The sequence below is a fragment of the Chiloscyllium punctatum genome, chromosome 10, assembly GCF_047496795.1.
Source record: "Chiloscyllium punctatum isolate Juve2018m chromosome 10, sChiPun1.3, whole genome shotgun sequence".
In the NCBI taxonomy this organism is placed as follows: Eukaryota; Metazoa; Chordata; class Chondrichthyes; order Orectolobiformes; family Hemiscylliidae; genus Chiloscyllium; species Chiloscyllium punctatum.
Window position 1 is genome coordinate 69182013 of NC_092748.1, and position 22108 is coordinate 69204120.

General features: G+C 40.6%; 1 protein-coding gene across 4 annotated transcripts in view; it reads right to left on the reverse strand.

Annotated features, from left to right (window-relative positions):
• Window positions 1-10876, reverse strand: part of LOC140482264 (RNA-binding motif, single-stranded-interacting protein 1-like) — a 205015-nt gene extending 194139 nt beyond the window's left edge. For 2 of the 4 annotated variants that reach the window (XM_072579445.1, XM_072579444.1), the window contains exon 1: window positions 10648-10876. In XM_072579445.1, coding sequence (XP_072435546.1) covers window positions 10648-10713 — 66 coding nt within the window. In that variant the 5' untranslated portion in view covers window positions 10714-10876. The remainder of the gene's footprint in view (window positions 1-10647) is intronic. The other 2 variants (XM_072579448.1, XM_072579447.1) reach the window with 1 other exon arrangement.
• Between the last annotated feature and the right edge of the window lie 11232 nt (window positions 10877-22108).

Genomic DNA, 22108 nt, shown 5'->3' on the forward strand with positions numbered 1-22108 from the left:
CACAAAGGCTGCCTTGCTGATCTTTGAGGGGCCCTATTCTCTCCCCAGTTACCCTTTTGTCTTTCACGTATTTCTAAAAACCCTTTGGATTCTCCTTAATTCTATTTGCCAAAGCTATTTCATGTCCCATTTTTGCCCTCCTCACTACTCACTAATGTTGGCCACACTTAAAAAACTATTAACTTAACTGATTCTGTGCTGTGACTTTGCCAAACAGTTCTTCCAAGATTAGTTGTGAATTTCACTGTTTGTTAATTTTCCCAGATGCACTCCAATGTCCAGCGATACATGAATTCAAAACAGCAAAGGCAGTAACTGTGCATTTATAGTCCAAATTTCAAATAAACCTGTTGGGCTATAATCTGGTTTCATGTGACTTCTAACCTTCTCCAAGTTGAAGACCACTCAAAGAAACATTGAGGGTAACAAAAGAACAGAATGTACTTTTGGCGGGGGTGACTAATGTCCATCATCATTGGCTCCATAGTAACATGACTGACCAAGCTAGCTGAATCTTAAAGCTATCAAACTGGGTCTAAGTCAAGTGATAAAGAAAGGAAGAGGGAAAAACCCACTTGACCTTGTTCTCACCAATATTCCTGTTGTAGATATTGTCCATGTCAATACTGGAATGAGTTATCACCACACAATCCTTGTGGAGACAAAGCTTTGCCTTTATATTGAGGATACCTTTCATTATGTTGTATGGCACTACCATTGTGCTAAATGGGATAAATTTTGAACAGATCTAACAACACCAAACAAAGTGCTATTTGCCACCAGGAGCAGCAGAATTGTACTCAGTTACAAACTGTACCTCATGGCCTGGCACACCTCTCACTCAAGCATTATCATTAAGCCAGGAGATCAGACCTGGTTTAATGAAGAGTGCAGGAGGACATGCCAGGAGCAACATCAGACAGACCTACATAAGAAGTGTCAATCTGGAGAAGTTACCACATGGAACCACATGCAAGCCAAACAATGCAGACAGCACTTAACAGACAAACTTAAGAGGTCACACAAACAACCGATAAGAACAAAGTTCTGCATTCCTCCTCGGTGCTATCATGAATGGTGGTAAACAGCTTAATAACTGTCTGGAGGAGAAGGTTTCACAAATATCATTATCTTCACACATGGGAATGCCCAGCATATCAGTGCAGCCGAAAAGGCTGAAGCACTTGGAGCACTCTTGAGCCAGAGATGCCAAGTCAATGATCCAACTCAGCCTCCTCTTGACTCCTGCATCATCACATATACCAAGCTTCAGCAAATTCGATTCACTTCACATATCAACAAGAAATGACCGAATGCACCAGATAGTGCAAAGGCAATGGGCCCTCTTAATATTCCAGAAACAGTATTCTAGACATGTACTCCAGAACTAGCCACAGTACTGGCCAAGCTCTTCAATATATGTACATTATTGGTACCTGACCAACAAAGTAAAATCTTACCAAGTATGTTTTGTGCACAAAGAGCAGGAAAATCGAATCTAGCCAATTACTGTATCATGACGCTACTCTCATTCATCAACAGACCGATCAATGGTCTCATTAGCAGTGCTTTCAAGCAACACTTGCTCACCAATCACCTGTTCACTTTCACTCTACTTGGGTACAACCAGGGCCTTTTAGCTCCAAAATTCATTACAGGCTTAGTCCAAACACAGAGCTCAAGAGGTGCAGCAATACCATGATGAAATTCAGACTTGAATTAATGTGGCAAGTTACATTTGCAACAATCAACTGCCAGACAAGTGTAAGAAGTCAGAATCCATCATTTCCCCATCAAATTCAAAGGCATTAACATTGATAATCACACACTATTAACATTGTTGGGGCTACCGTTGACCAGAAATATTATTGGATCAGCCATATAAACACCATGGCTACAAGAACACTCCAGAGGTTAGTAATTTTGCCACAAGTAACTCAACTCCAGACTCACAAAAACCTGTCCATCACCTCATGGCATATGTTAGACCTATGGTAAAATACTCTCTATTTGCCTGGATGAATGCAGCTCGATAACACTCAAGAAGCTTGATTTACTCAGAACAAAGCAACACAATTAACTGTTAGCCCATTCATCACTTTGAATATGCGGCCATCTCCCAAGATAAAAATACTCCTTCAACACAAAAGCTTTTTTGACAGCACCTCCAAATCCACGATCCCTACTACTTAGAAGGACCAAAGCTGCAAATGCATGGAAACACATCACAAATTCCTCTTCAAGTCACACACCATCCTGTCTTGTATCTACATCACCATTCCTTCTCTGTTGTTGGATCAATTCCCTTCACAACAGCACAGTGGGAGTATCTACTTCTACAGTTGGTAGTTTACCACCAGTTTCTCAAGGACAATCAGGGATGCTTGATAAATGCTGTCCTAACCAGCAGTGAAATTTCAACAAATAAGTCAGCTATTTGTACATTGCACACAGCATGTCTGTACTACTCAAACTTCACCTTTTCATGAATATGTTTGTGCTTGTGAGACAAAGACAGGAGCTAAGAACAATTGGATTTAATTTCTCATCCCTAACTGATCCTAAGGAAGCAATCCATAATAGATTAACCATGGGTTCCATTAGAAAATAGGTTTCGGCCATATAGGAAACTCTTCCTCCTCCAGCCTAAACCCTATTCTTAATTCTCATTGTATTCCCATTAATCACAACCTCAAGCATGTTCCTTTCCAAATCTTGCATGCATTACAACAATAATATCACTTGGGAATTCAAAACCTTTAGGAACAGCTTATCCCCTGATGGGGTAAGTCTCCATGACTTTGTTGGTACCTTTATAGGCTTTCGAGGCTGTGTCACATTAACATCACAAATCACATCATTTCAGTCTATGACAGTAGTTACAAGGTGATTGTGGTAGGAATAATTCATAATGTGCAACTGAACCAATAATTTTCAGATAATTCAAATTCATGGCATATCTCTTTCACTTCGCAACTTGCTAGATTTTTAATAAATTAATACAGTAGAATAACATTAATGCATCCTTGTAATGAAGTGATTTCTCAGCAATTGGTAATCCACTGACTTTCATTATTTGGCTAATTTTTTAAAAGTGTTTTTTGAAGAACAAACTAATTCTAGCCCAGATTCCTAGTATTACTGTATTAGTTTATTTTGATGATTTTGAATATTTGCATAGATTGTCTGATCTTGATATATATTATTTAATCTGTCAGCATTTTCTACCTTATTTTGGTATCATGGTATTTTGTGAAAATAATGTATCTATTCTTAGTTTTAAACAAAGGGTTGATCAATCATTAAAGGAAGAACATGTGTTTCCATTAATTACAGAAAACGTAACTACAAAGTTTTTTCATTTTGTTCTTGTTTAAAAGTTGTTCACTCTGCATGAGTGCACTGGCAAGGGCAGCATTTATCATGTATCCTGAGCTGCCTTTGAGAAGATGTTGAGTTAGAAGAACAAGGGCATGAGTACAAATGGACATTATCACTTGCAAGCTCCCATCCTTGGCAGCCATCATCCTGACTTGGAAATAATCTCTCCTTCTTCATTGTCACTGGATCAAAACAGTGGAAATTCTTCTTGAGTAGCACTGTGGGTTCACTGACACCACATGGATTGTAATAGTTCAATAATGTGGCTCAACTGCTCAAGTTGAATTTACAAATAGGCAATGAATGTTGGTCTAATTATTGATGCTCAGAATGAATAATAATAAAAAAAAATCTTCCTAATGTCTACTTTGATGTTTTGATTCTAAAATGTAGCAAATATAAATTGTCCCAACATTTACTGTAAAGAAGTCAAAGTGGGCACACACACATAGCTATTGACCAGGATTTTGAACAGTAGGATGTATCAGTGGAGACAAATTTAATAAATAAGGTTCCAATGAAATACAGAAGCATTACTGTAGAGTAGATTAGATTAGATTACTTACAGTGTGGAAACAGGCCCTTCGCCCCAACAAGTCCACACCGACCTGCCGAAGCGCAACTCACCCAGACCTATTCCCCTACGCCTAACACTACAGGCAATTTAGCATGGTCAGTTCACCTAACCTGCACATTTTTGATTCTGGGAGGAAACTGGAGCATCCAGAGGAAATCCCTGCAGACACGGGGAGAATGTGCAAACTCCACACAAAGAGTTGCCTGAGGCGGGAATTGTAATGCATTTTTGTGTTTCAAGGTATTTTATTGGCACACTGAATTCAAAGAATCACTTTGGGAAGGCAAATCAGGGCAGGGCTTATGCACTTGATGGTAAGGTCCTGGGGAGTGTTGCTTAACAAAAAGACTTTGCAGAAGATACAAAGATAGGTGGAGGGGCATGTAGTATTGAGAAGGCAGGGAAGGTGCAGAAAGATGTAGATAGGTTAGGACAGTGGGCAGATGAAATACAACATTGAAAGTGTGAGATCATGCACTTTGGTAGAAAGAATAGAGGCATGGAGTACTTTCTAAAAGGGGAGAAAATACAGAAAGCTGAAGTCCAATGGACCTGGGAGTCCTAGTCCAGGTTTCTCTTAATGTAAACTTGCAGGTTGAATCGATAGTTAGGCAGACAAACACAATGTTGTCATTCACCTCGAGAGGAGTGGAGTATAAAAGCACAGATGTAATTCTGGGGCTTTATAAGGCTCCGGTCAGACCATATTTAGAGTATTGTGAGCAAGTTTGGGCTTGATATCTCAAGAAAGATGTATTGGCCCTGGAGTGGATCCAGAGGAGCTTCACAAGAATTATCCCAGGAATGAAAGGTTTAACATATGTGGAATGTTTGAGGACTCTGGGACTATACTCAATGGAGTTTAGAAGGATGAGGAGGTATCTGATTTAAATTTACAGAATACTGAATGGCCTGGACAAAGTAGATGATGGGAAGATGTTTTCATTGGCAGGAGGGATGAGGAACCAAGGCAACACCCTTATAATAAAGGGAACACCCTTTAGAACGGAGATATGGAGAAACGTCTTTCGCCAGAGACTGGTGAATCTGTGGAATTTATTGCCACAGAAGGCTGTCCAGGCCATGTCATTGAGTGTATTTAATCACTGATTGCCATGGGGATCAAGGGTTACAGGGAGAGAGCAGGAAAATAGGTTGAAAATACTTATCAGCTGAGATTGATTGGCAGAGCAGACTCAACGGGTCGAATGGCCTAATTTCTGCTCCTGTCTTATGGTCTTATGGTCTAAAATGTATATTACTTCAACAAAAGTGAAAGTTTAAAGTAGTGTTGGAAGTTGCAGATTCGAGCAACAACAAAAAAAATTCTCATGGCAAGTGCATGTTTCAAACCATTTTACAACCAAGGAAACTCCTTCAAAGTCTAATTGCTGTGGCATTGTAGGAAACATGGCAGCCAACTTGTCATAGCAAACTCTGCAATGTGACATTAACCAGATAGTCTACATTTGTGAGGGATAAATATCAGCCAGTACACCAGGAATAAATCCTTGCTCTTCTTTGAAACGATGCCATGAGAGTCTTTTACATCCACCCCAGCAACCTGATGTTGCCTCGGTTTAACTTCTCATTTGAAAGAAAGCACCTTGGATTATGTAGCACTCCATCGGTATTCCACTGGAGTGTCAGCCTTGATTTTTGTGCTCATGCCCTAGAGTGGAATTTGAGTCCAGTGAATCAGAGGTGTGAATACAATCAGCTGTACTAGGGTTGACACATAGAGAAAACAAAAGTGCCTCAAAACCTTTATACCCATTTGAGACAATTTCATTTTAGCATCTCATTCAAAAGACTGGACTCCAGAGAATGAAGTACATCTACTGAGCATCAATCTAAATTATACGATTAAATCTTTGGAATGCCAATTCTGCCTAAAAATGTATGGTAACATTGCAAGGAGACTTTCCTTGTGGATGCTGAACGTGCACAATATAGGAGTTGTGCTCACAGTACCTGTCCAATTTGGTGTTTGAAGGGCAAGTCAAGATTCTAGCCCTTTTCAATTTTTCTCAGCAAGTGTAGGCAACAAATATGCATCTCATTTCAGCTCATTGATCCAGTCATAAGGAAATATTGGCCAGCTAGGTATGGACATATAAGAGGAACAGAAACAACAATTTGCCAGAAGATTTTTTGTAGCCCAGAGGAGCACCAATGTTCCACACGAAAGACAAATTAACCTTCTCCAACAATTTATTACAGAGCTTCTCAACATCTAGATAGAGCAGGACTAGCACAAATCACAACTGCTTCACTCATAGTTTGATTAAAGGTGGTCAACATGGCTTTGTGAGGGGCAGGTCATGCCTCACAAGCCTTATTGAGTTCTTTGAGAATGTGACAAGACAAGTTGAAGAAGGCCCAGCAGTGGATGTGGTGTATATGGATTTCAGTAAGACATTTGATAAGGTTCCCCATGGTAGGCTCATTCAGAGAGTTGGGAGGTGTGGGATACAGGGAAATTTGGCTGTTTGGATACAGAATTGGCTGGCTGAAAGAAGACAGCGAGTGGTAGTAGGTGGAAAGGATTCCGCCTGGAGGTCAGTGACCAGTGGAGTCCTGCAGAGATCTATTCTTGGATGTCTGCTTTTTGTAGTTTTTATAAGTGGTTTGGATGAAGAAGTGGAAGGGTGGGTTAGTAAGTTTGCCAATGACATGAAGGTTGATGGTGTTGTAGATAGTGTCAAGGGCTTTTGCAGGCTACAACAAGGCATTGACAAGATCCAGAGTTAGGCTGAGAAGGGGCAGATGGAGTTCCACCTGGATAAGTGCAAAATGATTCATTTTGGAAAGTTGAATTTGAATGCTGAATACAGGGTTAAAGACAGGATTCTTGGCAGTGTGGAGAAATAGCAGGATCTTGGGGTCCATATACAAAGATCCCTCAAAGTTGATAGGGTTGTTAAGAAGGCATATGGTGTTTTGGCTTTCATTAAAAGGGAGACTAAGTTTAAGAGCCGCAAAGTTTTGCTGCAGCTGTTTAAAACCCTGATTAGACCACACTTGGAATATTGTGTCCAGTTCTGGTTGCCTCATTATAGGAAGGATATAGATGCTTTAGAAAGAGGGTGCAGAGAAGATGTACCAGGATGCTGCCTGGATTGGAGGGCTTGTCTTATGAAGAGAGGTTGAGTGAACTAGGGTTTTTCACACTAGAGAGAAGAAGGAAGAGAGGTGTCTTAATGGAGGTGTACAAGGTAATGGGAGATAGATAGAGTAGATAGCCAGAGACTTTTCCCCAGGGCAGAAATGGCTGTCACGAAGGGTCATAATTTTAAGGTGATTGGAGGAAGGTATAGGGGAGATGTCAGAGGTAGGTTCTTTACACAGAGAGTAGTGGGTGCATGGAATGCACTGCCAGCGGTGGTGCTAGAGTCAGAGACATTTGGGATATTTAAGTGACTGCTGGACAAGCACATAGATGGCAGCAAATTGAGGTGTATGTAGGTTAGGTTGATCTTAGATTAAGATAAATGCTTGGCACAACATCGTGGGCTGAAGGGCTTGATCTGTGCTGTTCTGATCTATGCCTCCTTGAATCTTGCAAGATGGGGTCCAACAACAGGTGAAGGCATACTTAAATACCATCCCACCCTGTTTCAGCTCTTTGTATAGGGTACCAATTTAAAGACATGCATAAAAATTGATTAAAGCAGGCATATAGGTGTAAAAGGTCCCTCATCACAATTTCAATGACCAATTATCTGCTTTACTGATGTGAAACAGGCAAAAGGCTGGTTAAATGCCTGTTCCTCAATAATAGGTTCAATCAGAACATCATCCATCAATTGCGTTAACCCATCCATGCTATTTCCTTGGTATGACTCTGCACCTCCTGTGCTGTCAAAAGTATGTTTAAACTTTTCTTTCTTAAACTCAGTAAGGATCGACGAGTCATGCGCATAATTTGTTCTATACATACAGCCATTTCATGAAAAAAATTCTTCCTGTATATCCTATTTTTTTTGAGCTTCTTAATTTGTAACTGTTTGTGTTTAAATTCTGTACTTGGCAGAAAAGCTTAATTAAATCCTAATTGTCCAAATATTTTTTGACTTTTAACATGCCATGTCCTCACTGACAATCTAGCTGAGCTCATGGGCTACATATTGACATTGGGCATTTCTTGTTTGTACAGGCTGAATTTTATCATCCTGTTAGGGAAGGACTAGGAGGTGGGATGATTGACAAAATGACATAGGAAAGCACTGGATGGCATGCCTTTGGTCTTTTTGCCACAATGCCATCTTGTCAGTGATTGGAAGTACCAGCAGGGGAGCTGCCCACTTTAATTAAAATGGATAATTAATGGCTACTTCCTACTGCCACCAACATTTTGTCAGTAACTCCGAGATAGGGGGTGGTGAGACTGTCCAGTGAGGCCTGGTGGCTTCTCAATAGCCTGTGCGGAAAACAACCTCGATTTTGGGCACTTCATGCTCCAAAATGGCACCCATGTGATACTGCCTGCTCTCGCAAAAATAGCACCATCTATCCAGTCTCCTGCCACACCAATTCCCTTACCCACCCTCACAATGGCCAGGACCTGATTGTGAGTCCTAACTACCCGCAGCTCCACTCACCCATCTCTGCAGGGGATGCACCCATGCACCAATCATCTTATCCATCATTAGCAGTGGTACTGCTTGAACCTCTGATTGCACTAACAATGACTGGAATTCACCATTGTCTTTAGCAGGATGGCTGCGCAAGCATCCCCAAAAACAGCTGAAGATCTGTCTGCCAGTGCCTGCTGAAGCAGGGCTGGCCCCCACTTTCTGAACTGCCAACAGGATTTCTGCTGCCTCTGTTAAATTCTTACCTATTTGGACAAGCATATGAATGTACATGAAATAGTGTAGGTTAGATGGGCTTCATATTGGTATGACAGGTCGGCGCGAGATCGAGGGCCAAAGGGCCTGTACTGCGCTGTAATGTTCTATGTTCTATATATTTTAATAAAATAGTAAACAGTGCAATAGCTCAGTAAAGTCTGTTACTTCCTATCAAGTAATGTTAAGTTAATTCACACACAAAGCAGCAATTCCAGGAAAGAACATTAATAAAACCCTGGTTAAGGGTCTAAATCTAGGGATGCAAGTATAAAACCTCAAGGCTAATCCATGAGACATTTCCTGTGTAATGAGACTCCAGTGAATTAGATCCACTGGCCTACTCCACAGCTAGTCCAGGGGAATGGCTTCCTGAATAATGAAAGACTGCAACAAATTACATTCATGAGCCTGATAATACCCAGCTGGTAGATTGAGGTAAGAAACACAAAGTAAATCAACCACTAATGTTAACCATTACTGTTAAAAAAAAGTCCAGTGACCAGCATTTGGCATAAAAACTAAGCACAAATATCACATAGTTTCTTTTGAAACAGACACATTTGAATCCAGTTCAAAATGAATGCACATCTGGATACTGCAGAATATCCAAGTCACCTCAGTTTGACCTATGATTGTATTCCCTACTGTGAGAACAGTCTTCTGTTGAAAGGAATTAGAATGGCTCGAAACAGATCACTTTTTTTGCCATTTATAATCTCTGCATACTATTTGTAACATAAGGACTGTTAAGTAATTCCGCATACATATTTAACTTGCAGATATATGTCATAATTGATTTGTAAAGAGATTTTTAAAAATAAATTAATCTGAACTGACTCTGTCCCAAACACTGCAACAGGTATATGCACTTTACATTCAGATATTATGGATGTGGGTCAATCAAAACAAGTTTAAAAACATTTATAGCCATTTGGAAATTTGTATTTATTGCCTAAGAATAATGTTTAAAGTACTGTACACAAATAAGATATCTGGTTATAATAGAAATATAAAAGAAGGAAAACAGTTTGAATATGTAAATATGCAATCCATTGAAAGTGAAATCTAGAAAAAGGTTCACTACATATTGCAGAAAAAAACTGTGGGCTTTAGCACTCTGAAAATTAAATGCTTTCAACATTTTTGGACGGACTGAATAGTACTACTCTCAAGTGGCTGAATACTTTTTTGTCCTACTTTTGACAGTGCCTGAAACCAAATTAAGACTGTTAAATGTACCACATAGCAAATTTTAGAAGGTTCTTTTGAATATAAAAACAATGCCGCCACTGCCTTAGTCAGGCAAAGGCAGTCTTTCATTATTTTGGAAATTACGTACAACTTTTATCGATGCATAATATGAAAAGATTAAAATAAGCCATCTTCCTACTTAAAAGCAAACAACAACCTTCTATGATTATCACATAATACGACAAAAGACTTCTCAAAACTACGAATCAAATACATTAAACACAAAGGAAAAATCATTCAGTATTCTAACTGCATTTTAAATTCTATTTATTTTATAAGAACTAATACCTCACATGTTACACACTTAAAATATAAAATAAATGTAAATTTTGAAAGAGAAGAGTCGTGAAAATATGTTGGTCTGGTTACTGTTCTAAGAATTATGCTGCTGGGAACATGACAAGACTTCCTTTGATGAGAGTGCCATGAGCTCCTGCAACTTCCTTCTCGGTCATTTCCTTGAATAAAAAAAAATCCCCAGCTTACAGAGCTACCTCCTTCATCTATCATAGATCAAGTATCAAAATATACAATCATGAATTCACCGAAGAGCACAACAGACACAAAAAGCTTTGTATTTACCTTTTTAGCTTGCTGTACAGAGCGAGAGCGAGGGCCAAACCCCATCTGTGGCATGGACAGCAGCATCTTTACAGTCCTTGGTGCCACACTGTCCAGTTACACGAGTAAGATTATGTTGCACAGGAAGCAAACCTCAAACAGCAAATCTGCAAATCAGCCTGTTTGTGGGGGAGCACCACATAACTCACTGCTGCACAGAGAGAGTCACTGGCAGATCAGTCAGTAGGCCTTAGTTTTGGGAGGAGTCTGAAAAACCACAGGGTAGAGGGAGGAGGCAAATTGAGATCACACTAATGAATGAATGGCATTTTGCCTCAGGCTCCCATGTCTCTACAGGGTGCACCAAGTAAAGCAAAAAGGAATAAAAACAGAATGCTTTGTGTACGCTATGAAAGATGCCAATAAGAACAACTTTCTTAAACTGGTATTCTTAAAAGAAACTAAATAAGGATGATAAATATCACAACAATCTAAGGATGACAGTGTGTAATCAGAGCACATTAAGTGCCTGAGTATTTAAAATGTGCAAAGATGCAAACTTAATATAAGATATATAAAGATATATATAAAGTATTTTGGAGGTTAAAATTTAATGCAAACCATTTGATTTTCTAATAAAACAATTTAAGTCGTTCAGATGCAGAACATTTTTACTGGCCAGATTGATGACTAATCAATAAGGAATGAAGCTCAAACTGAACTATTGAGATGAGTAATCAAAACAAAAACTAGCAAATGTGAAGGAAACCTTAAGTGCTGCTTCAGTACTTATATCAGGACAAGATCAGGTACCTCGTGAAGTTTTGAGTACTCTGTATTGTTAATGAGATGATCTGCCTGCACTAACTCCCTGGACTTAAGCAAGCAGAGATATAGAACAACCAGAACAGGCTGTCAGTCACAGTAGTCTGTTCCACCACTGAATTAGATGGTTGTTGAAATGTATGTCAAATCTATCTACAGGATTTTATTCCTCATCTTTTGACATCATGACTTAGCTAAACCATCATTCTCACTGTTGAAAATTTCCGTTGACCAATATCCACTTTCAGATGAGAAAGTTCCAGATTTGCCAGTGCGTGTTATATTAAAAAAAATGAAAAAAATACTTCCTAATTTCAGTCTTAACGTCCATAATTAATGGTGGAGTGATTCAACACCTGGAATTATTTTAGTTAAACACTGAGAGTCAACATGAATTTATAAAGAGTAGGTCATTCCTGTTGAAACTGACTGAATAATTTTGAAGAGGTGACAAAAGTTATGAACTGGGGAATGTCTATGAATATCATTGAGATGGGTAAGAGAAGGCATTTGATAAAATCCGTTATTAGAGATTGTCAGCTAAAGTTGAACATGAAAGCAAATTTTTGACCTAGTTTGAAAATCACCTGAGTGCAAGATACAGAGAAAGGCTAAGGGGCAAATACTCTAATTGGCAGGTTGTGTCCAGTGTTGTTCTTCAAGATTCTGTGTTGGTACTTTAATTATTCACTCAATCAAGTAAAGAAGTTAAATGATTAGCTAAAAGTAACATATATAAATTCATTGACACAAAAATAAGTGGTTATAGAGTAATTGAGTCCAACTCGTCCATGCCAACCAGATATCCCAAATGAATCTAGTTCCATTTGCCAGATTTGGCCCATATTCCTCAAAACACTTCTTATTCATATACCCATCCAGATGCCATTTAAATTCAATTGTACCAGTCTCCACCATTTCCTCTGGCAGCTCATTCCATATATGCACCACCCCCTGCATGTAAAGTTTGCCCCTTAGGTGCCGTTTAAATCTTTCCCTTCTTAACTTAAACCTGTGCCCTCTAGTTTTGGACTCCCCCACCCCTTGGAAAAGACCTTGTCCATTCACCCTATTCATTCCCCTCGTGATTTTATAAACCTCTATAAGGTCAACCCTCAGCTTCTGACACTCCAAAGAAAATAGTCCCAACCTCTTCAGCCTCTTGCTATAGCTCAAATCCTCCAAGCCTGGCAACATTCTTCTATGTCTTTTCTGAACCCTTTCAAGTTTCACAATATCTTTCCTATAGCAGTGAGACCAGAATTGCATGCAGTATTCCAAAAGTAACCTAACCAATGTACTCTACAGTCACAGCATCACATCCCAACTCCTATACCCAATGCTCTGGTACAGTAAACAGGATAAGTAGAAGCATTAAGTTTAAAACATTACACCCAAATCAATTATGTTATTGAATGAGACCATGGCAAATCTATTTTAATGTAGGTAACTGTGAAGTTATATCATTTGGAATTAAAGAGGATAAAATTGTCTGAATAGTGTCATAGTCACAGAATCATACAGCATGGAATGTCCAACCATTATCCCAAACTAAACTCGTCCCACCTGCCTTCACTTGGCACATATCCCTCCAAGCATTTCTTGTTCATGTACTTATCTAAATGTCTCTTAAATGTTGTAACTGCACCCACATCCACCACTTCCTGTGGAAGTTCATTCCACACACAAACCACTCTCTGTGTAAAAATGTTGCCCCTCATTTTTTAAAAAATCTTTTGCCTCTCACCTTAAAAATATGCTCCCTAGTCTTGAAATCCTCCAGTCTAGCGAATTGTCAGGAAAAACTGGTTGTCTAAGATCTGCCAGGGAAAGAAACTACACCTTATCTGGTCTGGCCTACATGTGACTCCAGACCATAGCGATGTGCAATAGATGCTGGCCTAGCCAGCGACTCCTTCATCCAATGAATGAATATTGAAAAATAGAATCTCCAATTTGTAAATATATTTTCACATTACATCATTACCTGTGTGATTGTCATTTTAGCTGCAGCTACATGAGTAAAGCTAGACAGGCTACACTTCCACACAATCTGAGAACACTAACTGAGGAAGTGGCACTCTTTCCCTACAACACATCATAGCATAAAATCTTGGCATGTATCAATGTTAAAGCATCAGATGTTATGAAGCCTCACAATAGTTTGTTTCACAAAAAGAAACCTGAAGACTGAACAAACCAAAAAGCTGCCTTTTATATTTGGGAATAAACACGGGCTGCTTGCCTGCTTAACATAAACATATTTTTGGCAATGACTTCAACCAACTCAATTCCATTAGAAGTGGGTGTTGATTAAATCTATCTGGCTTGTTGCACCTGAAGCTGCTGTACCTGACAATGGAGCTCCTCCTGATCTGTTTCTTGCTTGGAAGACTGCTGCTGCTCTCACAGCTACTCATTGTCCATCACTTCTGGTTTTTGCTCAACTCCATGAGTCCAGGGGACAGCAGGAAAGGATTATGTGGCACACTCTCTCTGCAGCATACTGCAAGGGACACCACAGAGCTATCCAAGTATGGGAGCCTCATTGAGGAGGCTCATCATTTAGCCCTTGATGGCTCTGACAGAATAATGTGCCGCAGTGGATCTACGCTTGGCCTCAGTAGGGAGTTGTCAGACAGAGTCGTAAGCCATGGTTGGACAGTTGTTTGTTTCCCAGAAGCCATCCTTGTAAGGCACCTGGCCCTTGGAATGAAGCAGGAGCTTGAGAGTTATCCTGGATTTAGGCATCATGCGAGTTTCCACGATGCCTGTCAGAAACATCTAAGAGGTAGTTGCAATGATTACAAATGAGTTGGACATTGACTGAATGGAATGGAAGCTATTCTGATTAATGAAGTTCGTCAGTCACACTATGATATGATGGTCTCAAAGCACTGTGAATTGATAGCCTCACCAGCCTTCAGTGCCGTATACCTGGAATGCTCCAGCACATGATTCAGTTGTATCGCAGCGTCCCCAGGCATCCTTATTCAGCAATGCTTGTTTGCCACACTTAACTGGAGGATATACCATTGAAGATGAAAGTCAAAAAGTGTGGCACTGGAAAAGCACAGCTGGCCAGGCAGCAGCTGAGAAAGAGGAGAGTTGAAGTTTCGAGACAGACTCTTCATCAGGAATGTGGGGGGATCCCAAGGGGACTGAGAGATAAATGGGAGAGGGGGTGGGGCTGGTGAAAAGGTAGCTGGGGTTGGGATAGGTCAATGAAGGTGGGGGTGGTGATGCTAGGTTGGAGCAGATTGTGCACGGAAAGATGGGAAGGAAGATGGACAGGTAGGACAGTTCAAGAGGGTGGTGCCGAGTTGGAGGATTGGATCTGGGATAAGGTAGGTGGAGGGGAGGTGAAACTGGTGTGGTTGGAAGGCCTCAAGGTAGAAGATTAGGCCTTCTTCCTCCAGGTTTTGGGTGGCTAGAATTTGGCAGTGGAGGAAGCTCAGAACTTGCGTGTCCTTGCAGAGTGGGAGGGGGAGTTGACGTGTTTGGCTACAGGGCAGTGGGGCTGTTTAGTGCGTGTGTCCCAGAGATGTTCTCTGTAACATTCCGCATGTGGGCGTCCCGTTTCCCCAAAGTAGAGGAGACCACACCGAGAGCAATGGACACAGTAGATGACATGTGTGGATGTCCAGGAAAATCTCTGTCAGATGTGGAAGGATCCTTTGGGGCCTTGGACAGAGGTGAGGGGGTGGTGTGGGCTCAGGTTTTACACTTCTTGTGGTGGCAAAGGAAGATGCTGGGAGTGGAAGGTGGGTTGGTGGCGAACGTGGACCTAACAAAGGAGTCGCGGAGGAAATGGTCTCTGCGGAACACAGATAGGATTGGGGAGGGAAATACATCTCTGGTGGTGGGGTCTGTACGCAGGTGGTGGAAATGGTGAAGGATGATGTGTTGTATCCGAAGGTTGGTAGGGTGGAAGGTGAGGACCATACGGTTCTGTCCTTGTTACGGTTGGAGGGGTGGGGTTCAAGAATGGAGGTGCGGGAAGTGGAGGAGATGCACTGAATTCTAGCTACCAGATGACTGGAGGAAGAATGCCTCATCTTTCACATTGAGACCCTCCAATCACATTGGATTAACTTCGATATCACTGGTTTCCTCATCTCCCCTCCCCCCACCTTTCCCCAGATCCAACCCTCCAGTTCCGCACCGCACTCTTGAACTGTCCTACTTGTCCATCTTCCTTCCCACCTATCCACTCCACCCTCTGCTCCAACCTATCACCATCACCTCTACCTTCCTCGATCTATTGCGTGCCTAGCTACCTTCCCCCAGCCCCTATCCCCCTCCCATTTATCTTTCAGCCACCTTGCCCCACCTGCCCCATTCTGGATGAAGAGCGTATGCTCGAAACTTCAAATCTCCTGCTCTTTGGATGCTGGCTGACCAGCTGTGCTTTTCCAGCACCACACTTTTTGACGCTGATCTCCACTCTTTCTCCCTATTGAGGATGAAAGACTATGGGCCTCCTGTCCTTCCTTTGTATCCTGAGCGGCCTTTTGCTGCAAATTCTTTGTTTGAAGGCTGTTCAGCAGCCTCTCAAATTTACTCCTGGTCCAGACCTATAGGTACATACATTACGCATCAATTTCTGTGGCCTACATAGTGCCATGGCTAGATAAATGATAAAAACTGCTGGGCTTGGATGCATAGGTAAAGGTCCCAAGGAACTACACGGGACTGCTGATGACGTCCTGACAAATTTTCGACACAAGTTTTGAACTTTGACCTGACTATATTTCAATTGGTTGCCCAAGCAAATAAAAACTGAGTTAAGTTTTCAATCACTACATTAGGTGTAATGGTCTTTAAGGAACAGCTGCTGTGCATAACTCTAAGGATATACTGGTGTCCTGATTTTGTTTTCGGGAACAGGCCTATGCAGCCGACAAACCTCACCGAAATGGTTCTCCAAAGACTATTGTGGGTGTTAAAGATGCCAGTTTGATAACATGTTGAGGTTTTCCCACTACCTGATAAACATGGTGTGTATTATAACACTGCACTACATCTTTATGAAATCTTGGCCAAGTATTATGTCAAGTATTAATGTTCTAGTGCTCCATATTCATACTTGTCCAGAGGAATTTCATGTTCTACTTGAAACAGCATGATACTTGGGTGCTACCACTGACTGATGAACACTCATCTATTCCTTGTCTGCAGGTCTCTGAGGATGCCATTAGAACCCTGGTTTCATTATATTAAAATGTGGAATTCCTTCAGCCTCAGCTTCAAAGACAGCTGTTAACTTGCTTCACAAAAACATGTAACACGTCTTTTGAATTAATTGCCATCCTTCAAGAAAAGTACAGCTACAACTTGTAGTCTTACTTTGACCTTTGACTTTGTTTAGTCATTGCTCTGGTCATCACATATGATAGAAAAATTCTTGGAATGTGTTCAGTAATTGTTCCACCTCTTTAACTTCATTCAGGCTTTCTGAGACTAAAGGCAAAGCTATGACTTGTACCCCAGCCAAGTCGGAGTAAGCCAACTCTATACATGTGTAATTTCATAACAAACGCTACGACCATTGTTCCAGAAAACAAGTCACACTCCAATAGCACTTTGTAGAATGGAAACAAAATATTCTCTCTCGTTATCCTGTTCATTAACACTTGGACCATTCATTGTAAATTCTGGACAGAAAACTATTCCCTTCTCCAGCAAAAGTAGCTTGATTTTTTTTAACATAGGATTCAGCTGCATCATTTGAAGAACATGACCGTATCTTTCATTTTGAAAAAACCCTTTGAATCTCTAATTTATCTTGTTTACCTAAATCACAATAGTGTTCCTCTCCAGTTCCACAAGTGTACTTAAAGCTACAATGTGATTTGTGGCATTTCACAGAGTCAAAGTTTCTACAGCATGGAAGGCTCACATGCTATTAAATATTCATCTATTTAAATCCAATTTTCCAGCACTTGGCCATTAGCCTGGTGTCATAGAGTCATAGATATGGATTTTCAGGTATCCAAGTTCTTAAATGCCTTGAGGGTTCCTGCTATGGCCATCCTTTCAGACAGTCAGTTACAGATATCCATAACCCTCTGGGTGAAAAATATTTTCTCAAATCCCCTCTAAACTTCCTGCTCCTTAACTTAAAATTGTTCCTGATTATTGACCCATCTACTAAGGGGAATAATTTCACCTTTTCTACTCTGTCGATGCCCCTCAGAACTTTGTACACCTCAATCAGATTCCCCCCTCAGCCTTCTCTACTGGAAGGAAAACTTAAACCCTCTTCATTGCTGAATTGCTGCAGCCCAGAAACCATCCTGGTGAGTCTCTTTTGTACCGTATCTACTGCAGTGACATCCCTCTGATCGTGCAGGGACCAGAACTGCGTACACAGCTCTGGCTGTGGCTTAACTAACATTATATACAGCTGCATCATAACCTCCATGCTGCCTTACCTTGTTAGCCCTCACAAAATTCATCAGCTCATTCTTTTCCGGATTATATTCCATTTACTATTGTTATGTTCAGCTCACAGCCCATATGTATATAGATTGTCATGTTGAAAAAGGTTTTCCTCCTCACTATTTACACCACTAATTTTCAAGTTGTCTGTAAACTTACTCATCAGATCTCCTACATTCATGTCCAGATCATTAAAACACAGAACAAACAGTAAGAGAGGATTGAACCCTGTAGTATACCACAGGCTTCCAATCACAAAAACATCCTTCAATTATTACCCTCTTCTTCCTGCCACTACGTCAATTTTGAATCCAATTTACCAAATTGCCCTGGATCCCATGGGCTCTTATCTTCTTAACCAGTCTGTCATGTCAAGGGCCTTGCAATTTATCCACTTTCAAGCTGGCTAAAGTCATTAATACCTCATCCCTCTCAATTCTAATTTATTCAAGTATATCACATTTCTACTCCCTGATATCTAGAACTACATCATCCTTGTCTTCTGTGAATACAGATGCAAAGTATTCATAGAAAACATTACCCCCATTTTCTGACTCTACACACATCACCACTTTAATTCCTAATGGGATGGTTTCTCTGGATATTCTCTTTCTTTTAAAATGGTTAGAAAGCACCTTTGAATTTTCCTTAATGTTAACACCAGTGTTATTTCATGTCCTCATTTCATATTCTTAATTTCCCTTTTTTAAGCAATTCCATGCACTTTCAATACTCCTCCAGGATGTCCGCAGTTTTGAGCCTTCAGAATCTGTTAGAATCATTCCTTTTGTTCAATCCAATCCTGTACATCCCCTGACAAGGTTCTCTGCTCTTGTTGGTCTCACCCTTCACCTTTACAGAAACACATTGGCCCGTGCTCTCTTAATATTTTCCTTTTGAATGTCTTCCACAGAAATGGATTTCCAGTAGCTGTTTCCAGTCCACTTTAACCAGACCTGTCTTATCTTATTAAAATTGGCCTTCCCCCATTCAGAACCTTTGTTCTTTCCATTAATCTTTGTCCCTATCCATAATTATTTTAAATATTATTGAACTGTGGTTACTTTCAGTGAAATGCCCCTTCAATGTCACATTTACCTCTTGCTTGGCTTTGATCCCTAAAATTACATCAATAGTACTCCCTCTCTTGTAAGACTTTCTACATGCCAGCTTAAACTATTCTCCTGGGAAACCCTTGAGAATTCCAATCTCTCAGTCTTCTCAGAGTGCTTCACTGTGATGCTGATGGCAGGACACTGTTCCCAGACTGCTTCACAAGAATGCTGTTGCGGTACACTCTCCCCAGCTTTTTCCTCTTTAGTTTACTTTTCTGATTCACTCTTCTGAACCCCAGTAAGCCCCGCGGGATTTTCAATCAAATGTCAGAATTGTGAATGAAGGTACTGTACTTTATTATGATATCAACACTTCCCTTAAGGCAACTTCTTGGCTATGTGACCATTTCGAAGGCTAATCTTTTTTCAATAGCAGGTATAAGGGCGCCAAGATGAAGGCCAGGTTACATATGAATTTTCTGTAGCAATTCACGAACTCAAGGAAAGACTTAAGCTCTGACACAGACATGGGAGCTGAGGCACCTTTGATTGCCCTCATTCTTTCTTCCGACAGGTGTTACCCAGCCTTGTTGACTCTGGAACCTAGGTAGATCACTTGGATTGCCTGGAACACACAGTTTTCCCTTCTCAGGTGTACGCCTGCCTAAGAGAAATGTTTAATCACTATGTCCAAGCTCTCCAAGTGTTCTTTATAGGTTCCCAGTTGTAAGCACATCATCCAGAAAAATGGGAATGTAGGAGAACCAAGCAAAATTAGAGAGATTGTGAAGCAGGAGTAAAGTTTCCATTGGTCAGACTCATAACTAAGCACAGGGAGAATGTGATGGTTGTGGGTTGTGATTGCCTATCGCTACAAAATATCTCTGCAGGCGTTCTTCAGGGGAGATATTTACCTAACAGTGATGTTGTAATACACCTCTGAAGCAGGTAGAACTTGAACACAGGCCTCCTGGTCCAGAAGTAAGGACAGTACCACTGTGCCACAAGAACATTTAGAGTTCCTCAGGGTACTGTTCCAATATCAACTAACATCACCTGCTTCATCAAATACTTTCCCATATTAAGATCAGATATGGAAATGTTCACTGCTGATTGCACCATGTTCAGCACTATTAGCAATTATCCAGATACTGAAACAGACCATGTCCAAATGGAACAAAATCTGGACAATATTCAGGCTTGGGCTGACAAGTAGCAAGTAACATTTGCACCATACAAACGCCAGGCAATGACCATCTCCAACAAGAGAGAATCTAACCACCATTACTTGACATTACATGGCATTACCATCACTGAATCCCCCACAATCAACAGCCATTGATCAAACACTTAACTGGATTAGCCATATAAATACTGTGGCAAAAACAGCAAGTCAGAGGCTATAAATCAAATGAGTTACTCACCTCCTGACTTTCCAAAGCCTGTCCAACATTTACAGGGCACAAGTCTGGAATGTGATAGAATACTCACTTATGTAGATGAGTGCAGCTCCAAAGACACTCACAAAGCTTGACACCATCCAAGACAACGCAGCTCTCTTGATTGGCAAGACGTCCACAAACATTCACTTTCTGCACCGCTGACATTCAGGCACAGCAGTTCTATGAGATGCACTGCAGAAGTTCTCCTAAACTACCTACACAGCAGCCAAAACCACAACCTCTATCATCCAAAAGACAAGGGCGGAAATACATGAAACATGTTATCACCTGTAAGTTCCGGTCTGATCACCATCTTCACTTGGAAATATATTGCCAATCCTTCGTTGTAACCTTGTTAAAATCCTGGAGATCCTGGGAATAGATTTGTGTATTTAACTGCATAAAATGTTCTGCAGTGATTTAAAGAGGCAACTCACAATCACTTTCTCAAGGGCAAGTAGGGATCAGCAATAAATGTTGGCATAGCTAATGAAGCCCTCAATCCCTGAATGAATGAAAATATAAAATGAGAAAAGAGCTTAATAGATGTATGTTGGGTTAACAAGTTATTGTTTACTCACAAAAGATGAGGTGTTAGTGGGGAAGAGTTGGGTCAAAGGGCCTGTTTCCATACTGCATGCCTCTATGACTCTATGTTACATATACATCCTTAGCTACTCTATGGAATATCATGAATTGTACATTGGAAATATACAATAGCACTTCCAAGAAGAAAGAAAAGGCATTAGAATACTTTTTAAAGGATGCTTTACAGAACAAGTGATTGGCTGAACATGATTCACAGACCACCAGCACCAAATATACCAGTCCCAAACAAAAACCTGAATGTACTTGTATTCACATTCTTTGAAGAGAAAATCTAATTGTATACAAATACATCAAACTTTATGAGTGCTAGATGAAAATCAGATGCAGCCATTCCTGGCTCTCATGATAGTGGGGATGGCTAATGGCCTTTTGCACAGAAGAATGGATGGAATCTTAGTGGTCAATGCAATGTGGATACTAGCAAGATTTGTGGCAGAATCAGGTGTAAAGTCCAGTGAGGCCATTCTTAACGTCAGGAGCATCTCACTCCATCTTTGATGCTTTTGGCAAATTACATATTGAGTATCTCAGTAGGGAGGGGTGAGTTACCAATTAGAGAAAAATTACTTGTTAAATGCTTGTCATTAATATTTAGCATCATATCTTACCAAATGTATCAAACACGCTAGACATCAAGAACTTGACGTGGAAAATAAAGTAGGTACCTCACAACTTCATTTTTTCAGACTTTTTCAAACAGCCTCTTTGTTGCAAACTTGGCACCAACATTTCAGTACATGCTCCAATCCACAACCATGGGAACTGGCATCCAAAAGTTGCTGACCTCTAAGAACCCACATGGCACATCTCTATTCCACTTACAGGATGCTTCTGCACTTCAATGCTGCACCACGGACCGCAATGGCAATGATCATTGTACTGCTGCAGTTAAAGGCATCTTAATAGATAAATTGTCCCAAAGCTGGTTTCTTTTTACTAAAAGCTGTTCCTTTTCTCAAGGATACTCTGCCTCTGATATTTTTCAGAGGGGTAGTAAACCAGGCCGTCTCCGATCAGACTGGTTTGATACAGAGATTATAAGGTATTGAGAGGCCTTTTTGTTTATATGTAAACAGATGAGACTTTAGGCCAAAGTGGTCATGTTTT